Source organism: Lissotriton helveticus, chromosome 10 (genome assembly GCF_964261635.1).
Source record: "Lissotriton helveticus chromosome 10, aLisHel1.1, whole genome shotgun sequence".
In the NCBI taxonomy this organism is placed as follows: Eukaryota; Metazoa; Chordata; class Amphibia; order Caudata; family Salamandridae; genus Lissotriton; species Lissotriton helveticus.
Window position 1 is genome coordinate 915015537 of NC_136071.1, and position 18303 is coordinate 915033839.

Here is an 18303-nt window from a genome sequence, read left to right on the forward strand (position 1 = left end):
CTGGCATTTCCGACAAACGGCTGCTCGTGTTATCAGCAGCCTAGGATTTTCGTGCCTTGCTCCCAGTTTTATCGACTTCAGAAACGTTCCCTTAGGTGAGTGTTCAGGACACCGTTTTGGTTAGCAGGCAGAATTAAGCTTTGAGGAAACTGCCGTGCATAAATATGATTATCTTGCTAGTTTCTGTTCTCTCCTGTTTTTTGACAAAATTGATGGAAAAATGCACCTGAAATCATTTCGGATGTAGTGCTTAAATAACTGGCATTTCTGACAAACGGCTGCCCGTGTTATCAGCAGCCTAGAATCTCTTGCCTTGTTCCCAGTTTTACCGACTTCAGAAACGTTTCCTTGGGTGATTGTTCAGGACACCGTTTTTGCTAGCAGGCAGAATTTAGTTCTGAGGAAACTGGTGTGCATAAATATAATTATTTTGCTAGTTTCTGTTCTCCCCTGTTTTTTCACAAAAGCATACCTTATTGTTTTTGTTTTTTTGTATGCAATGTTGTTGGCATCAGATGGAATGAAAAAAGTTTCTCCACATCAGGAATACAATTTGTGCAACATTTTATTAATTTAAGGTATGTTTTGTAAACAATTTATGAGTTTCTAATTCATCTCAGACTAGGTCACAATCGAGCTTGAACTTGTGAATTAATATATCGTTCTTGTTGTTTGCAGTACTTTATATGCAATCAACTGCACACACTGGGAAGCGAGACAAGATTTTTTCATAAGTTCTGACAGGTATTTATATAGAGCTCATGCTTCCTTCTTTGATTAGCATGTTGTTACAAAAAGGATCCCAGCGCTTTTCTTAATTCATTTTCATGTGATCTATATTTGATTCATAGAATTTGTGTGAGTGCCAAGAATAGACACTTTTTACAACACAGATAAAGGAAGCAGCCTAGCGAGATCAATTCAGGTAACATTAGTTAGCACCTTATTATTTATATCTTCTTGACGGCGTTTCTTATTTAATAGACAAGTTTAGCAATATAAATTTGTGAAGCAGTCTGGTTACATCGTTTATAGTAATATTAATTTGCTGCGCTTTGCCTCCAAAAGGTAACGTTCTAGAATATATATCTTTCTTATGCCGGTACAGATTATTCCATTTTAAGGCACCGTTACTAATTTCCTAGAGGCCCCAGATTTTAGCAATCTGGAACCAGTAAACGATTAGTGTGGTTACATCGTTTATGGTAATATTATTTTGCTGCGCTTTGCCTCCAAAAGGTAACGCTTTGGAACATATATCTTTCAGATCCCGATACATATCATTCCACTTTAAGGCACTGTTACCAATCTCCCAGAGGCCTTATATTCTGGCAACCTGGTACTAGTAAACGATTAGTGTAGCGTACTATATGTATTAACATACACAAAGGTTCTATCTTTTGCTATGTAAAGTAAAATTTTATTTAAGTAAGAACTCCATCTCCTTGTTCTGTCATCATTGAGATAATACAGCTTCGAAGTAGGTTAAGGTTATTCAAAGTGGTTTTTTCTATCTTTTATCTTTACATTGTATGCTCTTATTTTCCATCTAGGGAATAAGGGTTACGTAATCAATATTCGTTTACCTTTCAGCCTATCGTGTTTTATCCCTTCACACATTATCAAATTAGAATCTACTCGTGTGATTGTCTGCTATAACGGAATTTGAGCAAGAACGTCTAAGTACTATATCGTCAAGCATTGAGCTACATAAACGCTTCAATATAAGAGCAATTATTTACTGTTATCACTTGTTACCTTTTAGAACAATTTCATGCCTTCATGTTGAGGCCTTAAGAAATCAGTTCGCTGTTTACCAACCCAATTATGTAAGTAGCCTTTGTTTACCCTCCCCCTTTCCTTTTTTAACATAGGAGACCATCCGTGCCTAAATAATAATGTTCTGGTCTGATGTCACTAAAATAAACAACACTTAGTGTATCTTTTTATCATGAAGTCAACCCTTGGCTCGCGGTCTTTTATCATTCCCCCTTCCTTCCTCCTCCCGCCCACCCCAGGTCTGAAACAAAAATGTACATAAAAAGATGAATGCTCTTTATTGTGGCTTCACGGAGTTATACTAACTCGTTGTTGTTTCTTTGTAAAGAAGATGTTGTTACAATTTTATAGGTTTACTGTACTAAATCTTGATTGTTTTATTGATTATGAAATGAATATTAGTAACTATAGTATGTCAATTTGAATATTGTTTTTCTTTTATCCATTTTTTGTGATCTTTAGGTGATACGTGGCTACTCCAGAAGAAGGCGCTGGTCGCCGAAACGCGCGTAGAGAACCATTTGTTATGCCACCTTTTTTAATTTGTTGCATCATCATTATATTTTCTAAAAATATTTGTGATTTGTTATTACTTTTTATTGTATATTGATGATGTTTTGTGCATTTTATGATGTTTTGTGTATTTTATGAATAATTTGATATTGTCTAAACTGATAGAAATTATGTATGTTTTATGAGTTTTATTTTTAGATAAGGTCAATAATAAATTTTGAGTACAGACCTCCTACTTCCTATTTACATTTATTGATTTGATCGGAAAGAATCCTTATTTCAAGTGCCATGGTTGTTATTTTGCACGCTGGGACATTCTCTTATACACGGACCATGCCCCTTTGGAGTGGATGGCCTGGAACAAGGGACACAACGACCGGGTCCTCCGCTGGTTTCTAGCCTGGCAGCCCTATAGGTTCAAAACCATACACCGAAAGGGAACATAACAGGGGAACGCCGATTATCTTTCCCGGCACCCCACTACCCTGACCCGTACAAGAAGGACAGCTAGGGGAAGGGGATGTGATGCGGCGTCTGCCCCTACCTCACCGAAGCCGCAACCCCTTGGACGATGTCCTGTCCCGGAAGCCTGCCGAGAGGCGTCCCTGGAAACGACCCTAGCAACCAGGGTCCCACCCCTCTGTCCTTTCTTCCAGGAGCCAATCACCGATGATCTCCCACCGGAACCACAGTGCCGTGACCCCGGAAGTCCCTCTCTGACTCCAGTCCCCGAGGCAGGAAAAGAAGGAAGCAGTAACAGGAACGCGGTCGGAGAAGCAAACTCGTGGCAGGAGACTCGGACCGAAGACGAACCAGAGAGGGCACCCGAAGAAGAAGACGTGTGGAGCGAAGACTGGTGGAGTCCGCAGGAGGTGGCTGGAGAGTGGCCGCAACTCACTGGAGAGTTGCGGCGGAGCCTGTGAGTATACGAACCCAAGAACAGCCCCTGTAGCACATTAGGTGCATTGTAGATATCTTTAGCGTCACCGTTGGCTCTGGCTACAATCACTGTATATAATTGTATAGCACTACTAGGGGTCACTACCCGTATACAGCACTGTTATCGATACAACCTTCCCCTCACCAGACCCACACAGGACACCTCTTCTTATCTGTTCTCTCGCCCTTCCTTGCCTATATCCCGTTCCCTTACCCTCCTCACTGTCGGTTCCAACCCCCTCACCCTAACCTGGTGTCGGTTGCGGTTTACGCTTATGGAAGTTCAGGTGGACAAACGGCTCCCATTCTTTTGTTCTTTTTTTACCTCCGAGGACTACGCCAGGACCAGACCTCCCCAAAGATACAACGGCCCGATGCAAAGTTGGAGAAGACTGAAACGCCACCCGTTGGGACCTTGACTTTGTTTTCCCCTCATTTTCACTGGAGTCTAAAGTGCACCTTAAAATAAATCAAACGTCATTGCACACTACATACGGCCTCCTTGCCTGTTATTCCGGCCCGCCATCACCCCACGATCACAATGGGCAACTGAGTTATCTCATTATCGTGAGGCGAAGATGCATATATTGCTGAAAAATATGCTTCCCATGCTTCCCTGGTTATGTTACAACTAATTGGTTTTAACATCTGGGCCATCGCTTGGATATCTTTTATGGCTGCCCCAAAAAGTTTTCTATTCTTTTGGCTTGCAGTGCTGGCAGGCAAATCCCATTGTTGGACGAATGTCTCATCCTTCCTCAATGAGGTGACCAACTTATATTTTTCCTTAAAGCAGTAACAGCTTGTGGGCACCTAGGTTTGGCAGAAAGGGCCTGTCGCAACTGACGGTTTGCCACTGAATATTCATGTAGAACCATCTAGGGCTTTGGGGAATTAAGCGGGCAGGTTTCATTAATTCAGTCTTAATAATCAAACAGGATTGGGTTAGTGCACTGTCAGACAAACCTCAAACAATGCTGGATTCTCCCTGACCACTTTATGAAATAATTGGGCAGGATCATCTCCTCACAACACCAGTCATTAATTGTCACCGGAAGGTTCCAGATTCCTTGCACAGCACTCAATTTTAAACTAGGGCTTTCTGGGACAGTTTAAGTGCAACTTCAATTGTGTTATGATCGCCGTGGTGTGTAGCACCAACTTTGCCATGCAATAAAAAAGCCTCTAGATTAGAAGAGATGAAGATATAATCGATTGTTGCAGCTCAAACCCTGCCTCTAAATGTAGGTTGTATTATATAATTGTTATTAAAAGTAGCAACGTCCATAACCGTACATCTTTGTGCAGTGGCAGTATCATATGCCAACAAAAAGAGAGATAGGGAGAGTTATGGACCACTCTTATTCCCCGGTTAAGTCTGTTGAAACAACAAAAGAGTGTCCTCTGGAGTCTGAGAAACCACAAACGGAAGCAGAAGAACAAAAACTGGCCTCACTTGGATCAGTTAGGAAAGCCTTCACTCACCACCTAGTGGTGACATGCTTCATCATTGGGCCCCACTAAAGAGGCCGAGTGCCTCTTTAGTGTGCTTCAACGCCAGAGTTACTGCGGAGGCTTTCCTAACTGATCCAAGTCAGGCCAGTTTTTGTTCTTCTGCTCCTGTTTGTGGTTTCTCAGACTCCAGAGGACACTCTTTTGGCATGGCAGTATCATATCCAATAAGATCAATCTGAGGCATGATTATTGCTTATTGTAAACTTTACCGTAACTTTACTCAAATTGTAGATTGTCAAATAATCCATCAGTGCTGCAGCACTGTTGCAGGTTTTTAGCACTTCTGAGATCGCCCAAAAAAGAATCCTGGAGGGACAGTTTGGCATTAAAATCGTCTCCCAAGCAATTACCAACTGTATTATTAACCAAGTCCTTCAAATTCCTTAAAGCAGTAATGTAATCAAAGAAACTAGTGAATTTAATATTCGGTTTTGTATAGAAGTCGTTACTGAAAAAAATAATGAAGTATAGGACCCCTTTTAAAACTTATAACCAGAAAGTTATTGTCATGGGATGGTATAGCCTTAACACAACCCCCGCTGCGATGTTCACCCATATGGCTAGACCACCAGAGGGCCGTCCCATTCTGGGTGATGGTGAAAGAATATTATAACACTCAAATCCGTCGAGGTATATATCTCTAGTTTCCAGAAACTTAAAATATCATATTACCTGATTAACTGCAGCCGGTCGGCTAGTACTATCTTTGATTGAAGACCAGCCATGTTCCAACTGAGTATTTTCAGGACCTGGTTATAACAAGCCACAGCCCCCTCTGTGTCAGTTGCAACATTCGTCAGGGGTGCATGCAACAAGCGTGTAGGTAAAGAATCAGCCCCGGCGACTATTAATGGCGTCAGTCAGTCCTGGCTTCGAGATCGGATAACACTGCATATTTGTTCTGATCAGCTAAAAGAGATTGTCCTGGCATAATAACTCTTAACGGTGGTTTATATATAAGCCTAGGGGTAATGACCAGATTTTGGTGTATCAAAGGGCAGATGAATCTTGTCTTAATACCACCTTTGCCACAGAGGGCCTGCGGAAGTGTATTACGAAACAATCTCCTTCAATGTTTTAGCTGAACCTCCAACCCACCCCTTTCTCCTAACAATGATTATCTCATTCATATTAAAAATATTAAACTGTTCATTCTTAGATAACCAGTCAACACCTTTGTTGTACAGCTCTCCCTAGGACTAGTTCTGCTGTGACTTAAATGGGGGCACTCACTACTGCCAGCACCAGGACATAACGGCAGGCAGCTGGAGGTAAGCTCAGCACGTCCGTATTGATTCTGAGGCTAGTCCCCTTTGAGGGGTAGTGGGTAAAACTATTACACTTACCAGGAAATTCTTGGGGATGATTAAATATAGAATTAGGTATAGTTTCTGCATTGGGTGGAGCAAAAGGGCCATTCCCAGCTAAGCTGTGCAAGCAATCATTACTTATAGGGTTATGTGTTACCATTGCATTTCGAGGGTTGTCGATAAATCAATTGCGAACATCTATTAGAGGGATATACAGTTGAAAGACTATCTGGCAAACACTTATCCCCATTAACTAGACTGTTTAGGGCTGAAACACTTGTCACATGATGGCCCCCTCCTGTCTGGCATCGTTATTGGCAGCCATTACCAGTTTACAGAGCCTGTCCATTAGAGTCTCTGGGTGATCCAGGTGACCAGAGGATTGAGTTTATTGTCTATTAAATCACCAACCCAGGAGCATAAACTATCGATAAGAGACTGCCCCATGTCAAGTGACTCAGGTGCAGCTTCAGTCTGGGCGTAAGAGGATTGAGTAGTATTGCTATTCAAGGGTTTGGCTATGGGCTAAGTGATGGCTAGATCCATGAGATTAAATCACTTTGTGGTGCGTCAGACCGTGGGGGCTGCTTCCTTTTAGGGAAAATAAGCTTTCCTGATGGCCTTTTGTGTTTTGCTGCCACGGTTACAGGGGGGGCAGCCGTGGTGGGTTGATTCATGAGAAGACCGCAGCCATGGCTTTCAATCTCACCAATAGGGGTCACAGGATAAGGATCAGTCACGATATGCAAGGAATCACCACCATCAAACACAGAAACACTACTGGGACCTGCCTGTGTCGCCTCACATCCCAAAGATAATCTACGCGCCCTGAGTTCGATTTCATTGGTTACAACATTAACCACCTTCTCCAGCATACTGACAATGGTGACAGAAGGGCGCGTGACTCTGGGTCCTATTTGTTTCCCCATAGTTAATAGTTTTGCGGATAGGAGCAGTGGCTCTTGCCGCAGGGACTCGTGGGGTTTTGAGCCCTACCCCCCCCCCCCCTCACAGGGTCTGCGGTCCAACCCACACAGTGGGACTCCCTTCTGATTTAAATAGAGCACAGCCAGGCATGAGATGTAGGTGTCAGAGGCTTTTGCTGGAGGACTCGTGGGGCTTTGAGTTCTCCCCCTCCCACCAGGTCTGCGGTCTCCATATATTAATATATCCATAAGTTGAATGTGAACTTGTTATTGGCTTTAAATTATTCCTTATAGTTATTACATTCGGATTTATGGCATATTAAAGGCACTGTCACTCATTCAAAGCACATATGTGAAGGTTTAATTCAAACCCATCATATTCACGTAATGTCATTACTGTAACAAGGCATAAATATGTCAGGTTTTAGTTTATTTTGTTATTTAATCAGAAGAGTGTGAATTGCAGAGCTGAAATAATTTGTTCAAGTGTAATGGCCTGGTCCAAGTGGAAGTTGCAGAAAGTAAACAGAGCTCATCAAGACAGTTACTTTCTGTTTGTGCAGAGTGGCTTGTGATCTTTAAAAGTGGTGGGCCACGACACTTGCCATGAATTGTAGCATGCATGGGAAGCGACTCAGCCTGACCTCTTTTAGGGAAGGTTCAGGAAATTTTCCCTTGAAAACGTTTGAAAAGGTTTGAAAAATAGGGTGAAATAGTGCAATGTAAAGCACAATATTCACATAAACCTAGCAGAGGTCATAGTCAACGAAAGGTCACTTCTTAAACATTCGAGGCCTTTTATGGTGAGCAAAGCCATTGAAGCCTCACTCTATTCTATGAAAATGTGCTGTGGGTGCTCCGTATGTCAAAAAGTACTTGTATTGTGACAAACTCAGCAGTTTGTCATGGGTGTCCCACCCCTTATTATATGGGTTCCCTCTTAAGCCAAATATTATGTACAATATGCAAGTGTCACTATTTTGCCATTAGTGCTGTCGATATACCATGGGTGAACCCTACGTCAAACATTACCTCTAGTATCTTAGAGTCTGCATTTTGTCATGGTTGCCCCTCCACCTTATCACATGGGCTCATCCATCATAGCAAGAATTACCTCCAAATGTGCCAGTGCCAGCATTTGGCCATGGTCTGCCCCATGCCAAGAATTACCAACAAAATGCAAGTGCCAGGATCTTTGTTTGAGTGCCCCATATGCCAAGTATTACCTATAGGATTCCGGTGCCAGTATTTTCTCTCAGGTGAATGTAATGCGTTCATGCTCAACATTTCTTCCAGTATGCCCGAACCAGCATTTAGTCTTTGGTGCTTCTATAAATCAAGAATTATCTTCAGCATGCCAGGGCAAACAGCAGATTCGCAGTCATAAGGTAACATTCTTACTCTCACTCATTACAATCACTTACACTCATTTTTATCGGGTCACACTGACTCTAACTCATTTATCCTCACTTAATTGTACTCACTCTCTTGCACTCACTCTTACTCTCACACACTCATCCTCACTCACTCTTACTCTCACACATATTTTCTCACTTATACTAACATTTGCTGTCACTCTTTAACACTCATTTTCACTTATTCTCTCTCACTGTCTCACTTATTCTCATTCATAGACAGTCAAACTCGCTTTCTTTTAATTTCTCTCTCACACTCATTCTTAATTTTACTCACTCATTCTCAATTATTATCACTTTGACTCATTCATTCTTACTTACAGTTACACTTACTGTAACTCACTCTTGCTAATACACACTCTCATCATGCTCACTCAATTTTTTTTAAATGTATTTTTTTAGTAGTGGAGCGTGTTAGCTCCACTACTTTTTTTATTGTTTATCACTGATGTAGATGCAGCCCTGAAATTATTTGAGTCGGATGCACCGAGGGTGGATGGGAATCCCATTCCAATCCTCTTGTACGCTGATGACGCGGTTTTACTTTTTCGCACCACCATTGGGTTACAGCGTCTTATTGATAATGTTACTGTTTTTATTGCTAAAAGAAAGCTTTTAATCAATAAAACTAAAACTTTCGTTATGGCTTGCGGCAAGAACCCAATAACTTCTAGATCTTATTATATAGAAGGTTCTACAGTTAAAACATTCTGCTATTTGGGTATTACATTTGCGGGGAACAGGTCATGGGCACAGGAACAGGAAAATGCCTGTTCTAAGTTGATGAGAAATATTAATGGCATTTTTAGTTTTGCTGCTAAACTGGGCAACCGACGTATCAAAGATATGATGACAATCTATGAGGTAAGATGTGTTACTGCTGCACTTTACGGCGCAGGTGTTTGGGGACTTTGCCAAGGTAATCTATTACAACAAACTGAAAATTCCTTTTTAAAACGCTTGTTGTGTGTCCCACCAACGGCCTCCACGGAACTTATTCATCGTGAAGTGGGCATTAAATATATTTCAGACTTGGCTTCATTACGCCCTCTCCTATTATGGAAATCTATATGGTCGAAAGAGGAGACAATGTTCACCCAAACAATAATATGGGACTGTCTCAAAACTGAGAACTTTTTAAGAATACCTTGGCTTAATTAAATTTTTTACTGGTTTAAACATGATTTGGTCATAAGGTCAATAAGGTGAACACAACTGAAGCATGTAGCAGTATTATGGAAAAATATTTTTTTTCACTTTGAGGTGGATACCATTTATTCAGTATTGACAACAATGACTGAATTAATTGGTTGTAGGATGTTTGTCAACAGGAAATGCTATCTGGTGTATCAAAACTTGAGGGGGCCCCCTGCAAGCTACATGAAGGTCTCCCCCTCTGGATTTAATCAGGATCTCTCTGGTAAGGTGGAGCTTGGCTCCCCCCACCACACCGCAGGCGCTGAGGGGGCCTATTTTACTCCACTGAATGCTATTTCATCCTAAAGAAATTAATATGTGTATTGGGTACCTAGAGACCAAAACATAGATGTAATAACTGGTACTGAATACCAAACAAACATATATATTTTATTATTGAATGAATCTGTACTATTTAAAGACACATATTAATTTCTCTCACCAGCAATTCTACATACCGTATTTTCTGGCGTGTAAGACGACTTATTAACCCTTGAAAATCTTTTCAAAAGTCTGTGTCGTCTTATACGTCGGGGTCATTTAATGAGCAAGCGAATATAGCCCAAACCCTATATTTTAAAGGAAAAGTAGGGGGTCGTCTTATACGCCCAGTCGCCTTATATGCCAGAAAATACGGCATATGATTTTCTGCACTGTATGTGTGGCCATTTTTTGTGAGGTTCCATGATGGCCTATATGTGGTAGCTTCTGTCCCCAATCTGTCTTTGTAAATGTACATCCATATAAAAAATACTGAGGTATTTTCATAAAACTTTTAATAGTACTACTCATGTATCACAAAACAGTATTTGCAAAATACTTGCGGAGACCTATGCTTCTCCTATCTTTTCTAGCTCTACACTCCCATAGAAAACCATATTACTCTGTATATATATCTTTTGCTTAATGTTAAACATTTGTATGCAATTCATGATTATAATATTATATAATTTAAAAAGAAGCTTAGTTGCAATTCAAAAATATTAACTTACATTTTAATGAAAAAATATAAACAATATAAATTACTGATGTACATAAACTTCCTTAATTTGTAAATCATATGAAATAAAAAGAATAATTTTACAGTAGGTGGGGATTTTCAAAACTATTCTTTAACAAACAATTCTTATTAATGAATTAAAATAATTAAAATACATTAAAGATTCAATAGCATTTTAAGTTAGTCCTGTAACATTTAATTGTATTAGTCCTAGATTTGACATAGGCCTGAAAGTATTTTACATTATTATTGTATATAAGATATTTTAAATATTTTCAAAAGGGAATAAAGCTTTTACATTTTCCCCAGTCATTCCCAAGGAAGATTTCCACCTCAGTGGCTATGGTCTCTGCGTTATTAGTAATAACGTTGCACTAGTGAATCCTGTTGTCAGAGGCTTCACCCCCTGAATTGCAGGGGTGAAGACAAGTAAGTCTACACTTTAGAATAACGTTACACTTCGTAATGGTGACTAGCAAAATAAGTTAAAGGTACAATAAAGTGTAGCAATAGATCTGCATGTGAGTAAATTTACACATGTAAATGTACTTTTGTGAATAGGGCCCACTGTATTTTAAAGGGCAATAATGAGAAATGTTTCTGAGATAACTCTCATTCATGTCTTTGACTCCAAAAGACTTTATAATTTGATTAAAGCAGTAACACGTTTTGAATGCAAATTTAAATGGTTCCTCTGGGAGCACTTTTTGTGTAGATGTACCCTGAGGTACAAGTGCATTCTTGTAAACAGTCACCGAAAGAGAGACAGTGTAGTTATCCAATCTGAGACTGACTTGCACAGTCCTGAACTCACTTCAGAAAACTAATACTCAAGGACCTCAGCTAGCAGGAGATTAATAGTAACTGGTATCGTACTTTCAAAATGTTGGATCCCCACTCAAGAGAGACCATGGCCGCTCAGTCCAGGCTCAGGTTGCTAAGATGGGAGGGGCGCCGATGTGCTCTCAGCCAGAGAGTCCTTGTGCCCTAAAATCTGTGGAGATCTTGCCCCCAGAAAATACTGGCACAAATAACACAGTCCATTTGATGGTATGGGACTCAAGCAAGCACACATTTGAAGTCTCTCTGGTGGCTGTAAAATCGAGGAGTGTGCCTCAGGATCAGAGCAGGCAAAATATAGTCTTTGATCATCAGTGATACAGGCAGCCACAGTTCTCAGATACAGTGGCATACTGCAACTCACATTAGCCCAAAATTGGTGGTGGGGTGAGGTGGTGCAGTTTGTGATCTCTGTGGTCAGGGGGATCAGCAATCTAGGAGCTGCAAAGTGATTGTGCAAAAAGTCATAGTCTACAAGAGTCACAAAGTCATGATCTGCGCTCAAAGAGAAGTCTTGTTTTCAAAAGGCAGAAAATGATCTCCAGCAAACTGCACAGCAAAAGGCATCTACTCTAGAAGTACTATTCTCTCACAAGGTGGGATGGTGAATTGAGTTGGAGGAGGATACAATGTAAGTTGAGAGATGAGGCAATCAGGGTATCTGACCCTTTGCCCTTAACAGGTCTAAAAATACCAAACCTTGATTTGCAAGTCTCCTTTTTCCTACATCACAGAACTCCTGGGTCAAGATGCACATTGAAGATTCATGCAGAAGGGAGAGTATGGACTGATTCAGAAAAGGGACTGGTTCTCCACTTGGTTGAGGAAATTTAGCTTGGGTATTTTCCTCTATATTCATGTAATATTTCCCCATGAAACTAAACTACCCCATAAGAGAGCTTGAAGAGTTTAATAGTCTGTTGTAGCATTCAGAAAATAACAAACACTGATGTGCAATGGAGCCATTTAATAAAAGTGAATGCAAGGACAATACTAATATATTAGGAGACGAGGTTAATATTTGCGACATCCATGATGGGTTAATTAATAAACAAAATGTCTTTGTTGTGCAATGACCAACAAAGCAGAGCATATAAGAAAAATGAAAAAATTAACTGACAAAATATATGGAAGTTTGCAAAAAAAATTTGCAGTATTACTACTAGATTTATCTCATTATATCATAGTATCGCTACGTGACCAGGGGCCTAAATTAAGAGTAAGTAATTAGTGTGGTCAAAATGGTTTTATAGAAGAAATGAGTTTGTGTGCATACCAAACACCACCATGTCTATGGTGTGAGCTCCAAGTGGATCAACTGTACCAAGAGCTGGTTACGCGATAGCAAAAAACAGTGGGTTCTAACACGAGCACAATCTAGGAAAACACGGTGAAAATGTAGCTACACCATGATTAGTAGTGATGGTAATTCTTTTCAATGGCTTTGAAACAACATGCACAAGGGCTAGGTGATCTTAAGATCTAAGAACAAATGTAAGACTAAACTAAAATGCATCATAGTGAAAGTCATACTTTTGGGGCATACGATTTCTGATGGGCAGTAAATTGAGGGGACAAGTGGATCAGAGGCCATAAAACAGGACAGTGATCTTTGTATTGTCTATGCTACTCAACCCACCATTCCCAAACATTCTGAGGATGTGAACTGAATCAATGGAACATTGCAGTCAGAGGTCAAGATGTGAACCAAAACTATTTAAGTTATTTTACCATTAAAAACATTGTAGGTGAAAGTACTGCATATGGTTCTGCAAACCATGTTTGAAAAAATACAAATAGGGTAGTTTCATAATAAATCTAATTTGTACATAGGACATTTTTAAACCTGTACAGTGTAGCTGAAAGGGGAGGGAGAGGATCAATGTTTACTGCTTGTTTACTTTGCATTTCTTTATGACTGCTGCTTTTCAGCTCAATGTGGGCCATGAAGCGAGCATTGCAGCATTCGGCTCTAATTAAAGATGAGGTTTATTTAGAGCTGAATCCACCAATGCCTACAAGCAACATTGTTGTGCAAAAGTGTATGATACAAACTCTTAGAAATAAGTGATACAGATAGTAGTAGTTATAGCAAACCCTCTTTAGGAGTCAGCCCTTCATGAGGTATCTGACTATGGACGGGAAGCATTTCAAACTATTACATAAGAAAGTATGGAACAGTGAGTGCGCAAGATAATCTGAGGTTTTTTGACAAAATAGTCCGTAAAATTAAGGCTTTTCATGACAACTTGTCAATGAAGTAGTAGATGAATTCTGTTCTTAAATTAAAAGCAAGCAGATCAAGAAAACAAATGAGCACAGTGTCTTACAACACATGAAGGGCCCAATTTACAAAAGCCCTCCACACTTGTGGTGGCAGCCCCGCAATTGTGGTGGGACCTTTGTTCTGCAGTTAGCCATTGTGGAACACCACCACGAGTGTGGGTCCTCCACCACGACTGTGGGCCCTTCACCACAAGTGCGGAGGACCTTTGTGAACCGGCCCATATGTTTTTAAGTTACTAGCCCTAGTGAAAAAACATACGTAGTCTTGCAAAAATGAACTACCGCTTAAAACTCCACAGGAGAGATGTAAAAAGTATATTAATAATAGAGTCCATTAATTAAAAAGAAAAATTGTTTAATTTAGGAAGCTAAATGTAAAATGAAGAGTGTATGCTTAACATTAAACTGACACACATTTGAGATGTGCTGATTCACATCAGGCATTCATAAAAATCTGCGCAGGCAATAGAAAGGCTATGAAGCAAACTTTCTTTAACTAGACATAACTTTAATATTGCTGCAATGTGCATAACGTGAATTAGAAGCTTGACCTTAAAAATTAGTTGCTTAGAAATGGTGTCATACTGCTGAATATTCCAGTTTACCAAATGCATACCTTTCAAAGCAACATTTTATCCTTGAATTTCAAGAACTTCAAAATTTCTTGTGTTTCATATAACATTTGAATAGAATCACTTGTGCTTTTTAAACAATGCTTTTTGATTGGTATTCGGAAGAAGGCATTACCTAATAGTGATTTTGCCTTTTAGCTAGTAGTTTATTACTCTCACAGTGAAACAAGTTGACTTGTAGAAAGTCAATTGGTGTTTAAGGCCGATGGGAAGTAAACCTGATGTGTCTGAAATCTAACTACTTAAGAATGTCTGTAGCTAATCTTGTAATAAAAAGTATAAGCCACATGTATAGCTGTGAGAACGTAGGAGCTGAACCTGTCTACCAAGGAACTTGGCTACCCTATTGGCCCATGAAGGAAGGAAGGAGCCTGTTACAATGTTTTCGACATGTGTTCTTGACTTTTATATTAGTGCTTGTTCCTAGGTAGTGGTGTATGATTCTTTGAAGGATTTCCCAAAACACTTGACGGTTGTGGCTACCGCGGCTACTGTTTTCTCTCTCTGCCTTACTTTGATATTTGGCTTGATAGATTTCTACTGTAACTGTATGCTCATCTAAATGGATTTATTGAGACTCGGCTGAGTCTAATGAACAACTGTTTATGGGGAGTTCTGCTACATCAATTTGGCTTTGAACTTTATGCTCCTGGGATTTCTCTCTTTTCTTTGAATTAGAACTCTTCATGAGTTCTTGGAATCTAAAGTTCTGGCCCTGATCCGTAGTATACTTATTTCTTTGTGGAACACAATTAATGCAATTTATATAGATGCTTTATTCTCACCATTTTTCTTATATGAGAGTTCTGTAAACCTATTTGATTTATGGACTGACTGAAATAAAGAGAAACATAAAAGGAAAGAAATCTCTTAATGAGAAATAAAGCTTTGCAAATACAATGCAATTCTCATCATTGACTAATCTTAAACTGTTAATGAAATGTAAGATTGAGATGTCAGTTGTGCTCCTTGACTCCTAAAACAAGATTCCAAGGACCAACACTGAGAAGATTAAGAAGAAGGATTTAGCACGTAAAACATGGCTTAACCCTAATTATGGTAAATTGCTGATATATTAGGACTTTTTATGGCCCAGTCCGCGCTATCAGTATCCAGGGCAAAATAAGTTGCTTGTAAGTATGGTTGTGAGGAGTTTGCGAAATCCTTTTGAGACTTATTAGGCTCTTGAAAGTTAAGGTTTTATGGTTGACTGAATATTACAACTGTTAATGGGGAGGTTAACAGTGCATGGCCCAGAAATATTCAAGCAGTTTATTTCATTTTGCCTACTGACTCATATTTACAACCCGATGAAAGATGATGTAGGCAAAGGAAGGGAGAAGGCAAACGTATGAGGTATGAAAGACATGTTAATACTAATTCTGGAATAACTTACCTTGTGTATCTTGATTGTTTACGGTTGCAAGGTTTCCACCAAGTTTAATACATTCTTGTCTTGCAGACTCCCATGCACGTCTTTCATTTTCTTCACTGCCAAATATTTTATAACACTGTGGAAATCAATTGATAGGGGAGGTCACTACGTTTATTTTTAATAAATACGACTATTTCCTAACAGTGCTCCTTTTTACTCATTGTGAAAAAACATTTTATTTCAAATTGAATGCCTACCCAGTTAGGATTAATTTAGAATTACATGAAGAAACAAAGTAAGATTTTTATTATTCCTACATTTGTTTATCCTTATCTGCATCACTGCATTGATTTTACTAGACTGACTAGTTTTTTTGCTTTTTTTTAATTTGTTTGGTTGTTATTTCGCTCTGCTTGTCTCCCTATCGCTTATTTTTCCCGTGTAGTATATTTGAGACTTACCTCTGTAGCTGCCTCTAAATATATGAACTGAGGCAAACCAAGAATCCCTCTCATGTTTATCCAATTTAGGGTTCATTGAACTTTGAACGTTAGGCAATTCTGGCAAACGTTAGCCAGGGTACAAAAGGCCCAAAAGCAAAACTTCAGAGTAGCCTAAGCAACCTTAATAGTGATGGGAGTGTCCTGTACTATTCAGAGAAATCATCAAAGAACCTTCAGAAGAACTTACAACACTCATATCTCCATTACTAGATAACTGGATTTAGCTGTGGGATAAAAAGGGATAGATTCTGATTCCAGACAAAATCCAGTCAGATAAACCTAGGGATTATATTATCCATGATCCACAGCTATGCTTTTTTCCATTCTGGGGAAAATACCAGGACACAAATTAACTTCATTAAACATCTGCTTGGAGAAAGTGGTAAATGGACTGGGGTATTTTTCTGGTCTTGGTCCGTGATGAAAGTGGCAGTGGAGGAGCTGGTGAAGGGAGAGGTGGGTGCAGTATTTACAGCTCTCCTGTTGTGCAGAAGCAGGGCGGGTAAAGGGCGGGCGCAGTAGCTATCTGCAGCATCCAGGGAACTGTGCATGGTCTGAATTCAGTGTTCCTGCCTGGAATTACAAAGGCCGTAGATTGCAGACTGGAGATTCAACTCCCCAAGACCTTAGGCAAGCTGGAATGGGTATCCTCCAAGGAAACACCACTTTGGTCCACTATAATGTGGGCCTTGGAAGTGGTTTCTATGCTGCCTCTAAAGCTGGCTAAATAATTATTAGAGCTACAGGGAACATATAAAGTGTATAGATTATTCACTAGGACAACAGCACTAGATTTATTGCATAATGTTTTAGTTGTGGTAGAAAAGTATTTGATTTACTATCTATTGGAATGGAGAAAGGACCCTCGAATGGATTTTGAAAGCATGCAGTCTTGCCTTGAATACACCACAGCAAGCGCTAACTTTTTTCCTGCCTCAGCATACAATCGTGTGAGCACTGGAGGTATATTAGTAACATGGATTGACAGGAAAAGAGAGGTTGGTAATCCAGAGGGGCAAACCATATGTACCCTCTTTATCAAGTATGACCATTGCCACCACACTGGTTTACAGAGCACTGACAGTAAAGATAGGAACACTGTTTATAGTGGCTGGGCAGGACTTTTCACCTCTCCGTGACAGGGAGTGTAGCTGTTGGCACGGAGACGTTTCCTGAATGGAAAATAGAAGCATACCCCTGTCCTGAGTGCTCACCAGAATCTGAAACTGGTAGATCTACTTTTTGCATGACCCTGACATCGTGCTTATTTTGTATACTCCGATCCCTATGCCTGTCCCTGGTAACATGACATCCTGAACCTGTACTAGCACGCAAAGGACTACTTTACATGCCCGGTGTTTGTCACATCAATCGGAGGTGGCAGAATACAAAGTTTTCTAAAACTTTGCAATGACAAGACATTTTTCTCTGTGTTAAGAGAGTAAACTGTCTATTGACCTCTCGTGTCAAGTCCCATTTTAAAGTAAAACCCAGATGTTGCAATGATATTCCATGAGTGCTTTTATGTCCAGTTGATGTGTAGCACCGGTATTGTAGTCAGACTCTGTGTGTGGTGAGAGTCTTAGTACTGGGGCAAGTGGGATACATTTTGGATGGTTCCTGGTTTAGCATGGCACAGGATAATGGATGGATACAGTTCCCCCAAACAGTGGAAATGTATTGACTGCATTACTACGAATAGGGTGTGGAGACCTAGACATTGAAGTGAGTGAGGATGAATACAGTTCTGCCCTTGTAAATTCATTAGGTGTTTGCTAACAGAGAGCTGAATTTAGTCAGTCCTGAGCTCTGCCATTCGGTAAATGGCAGGTGGGGGGAGCATGGTACTACAGTTTCTGGTTTTCAAGAGGGGAAAAGATTCCAGATAGGGCCTGCACATTTGTATGCCCTTGATTTATTCTTCAGGAATACTGACGACAGCCATGCACTTCATAGTGTGCTTGCTTTGGATACTCCTGCTTTGGAAACAGCGTTATTGCTTTTAGCTGTGAAAGATTTCTTCCTGCATAGAAATATGCCTTTGTATCAGCCCTAAAATGGTATTTTAAAATG

At 40.0% G+C, this 18303-nt stretch overlaps 1 protein-coding gene across 1 annotated transcript in view; it reads right to left on the reverse strand.

The window, feature by feature from the left end:
- Positions 1 to 18303, reverse strand: part of LOC144784639 (macrophage mannose receptor 1-like) — a 949320-nt gene that overhangs the window by 254904 nt on the left and 676113 nt on the right. The window contains exon 21 of the mRNA XM_078663568.1: positions 15749 to 15863. Within this exon, the coding sequence (XP_078519694.1) occupies positions 15749 to 15863 (115 nt within the window). The remainder of the gene's footprint in view (positions 1 to 15748; positions 15864 to 18303) is intronic.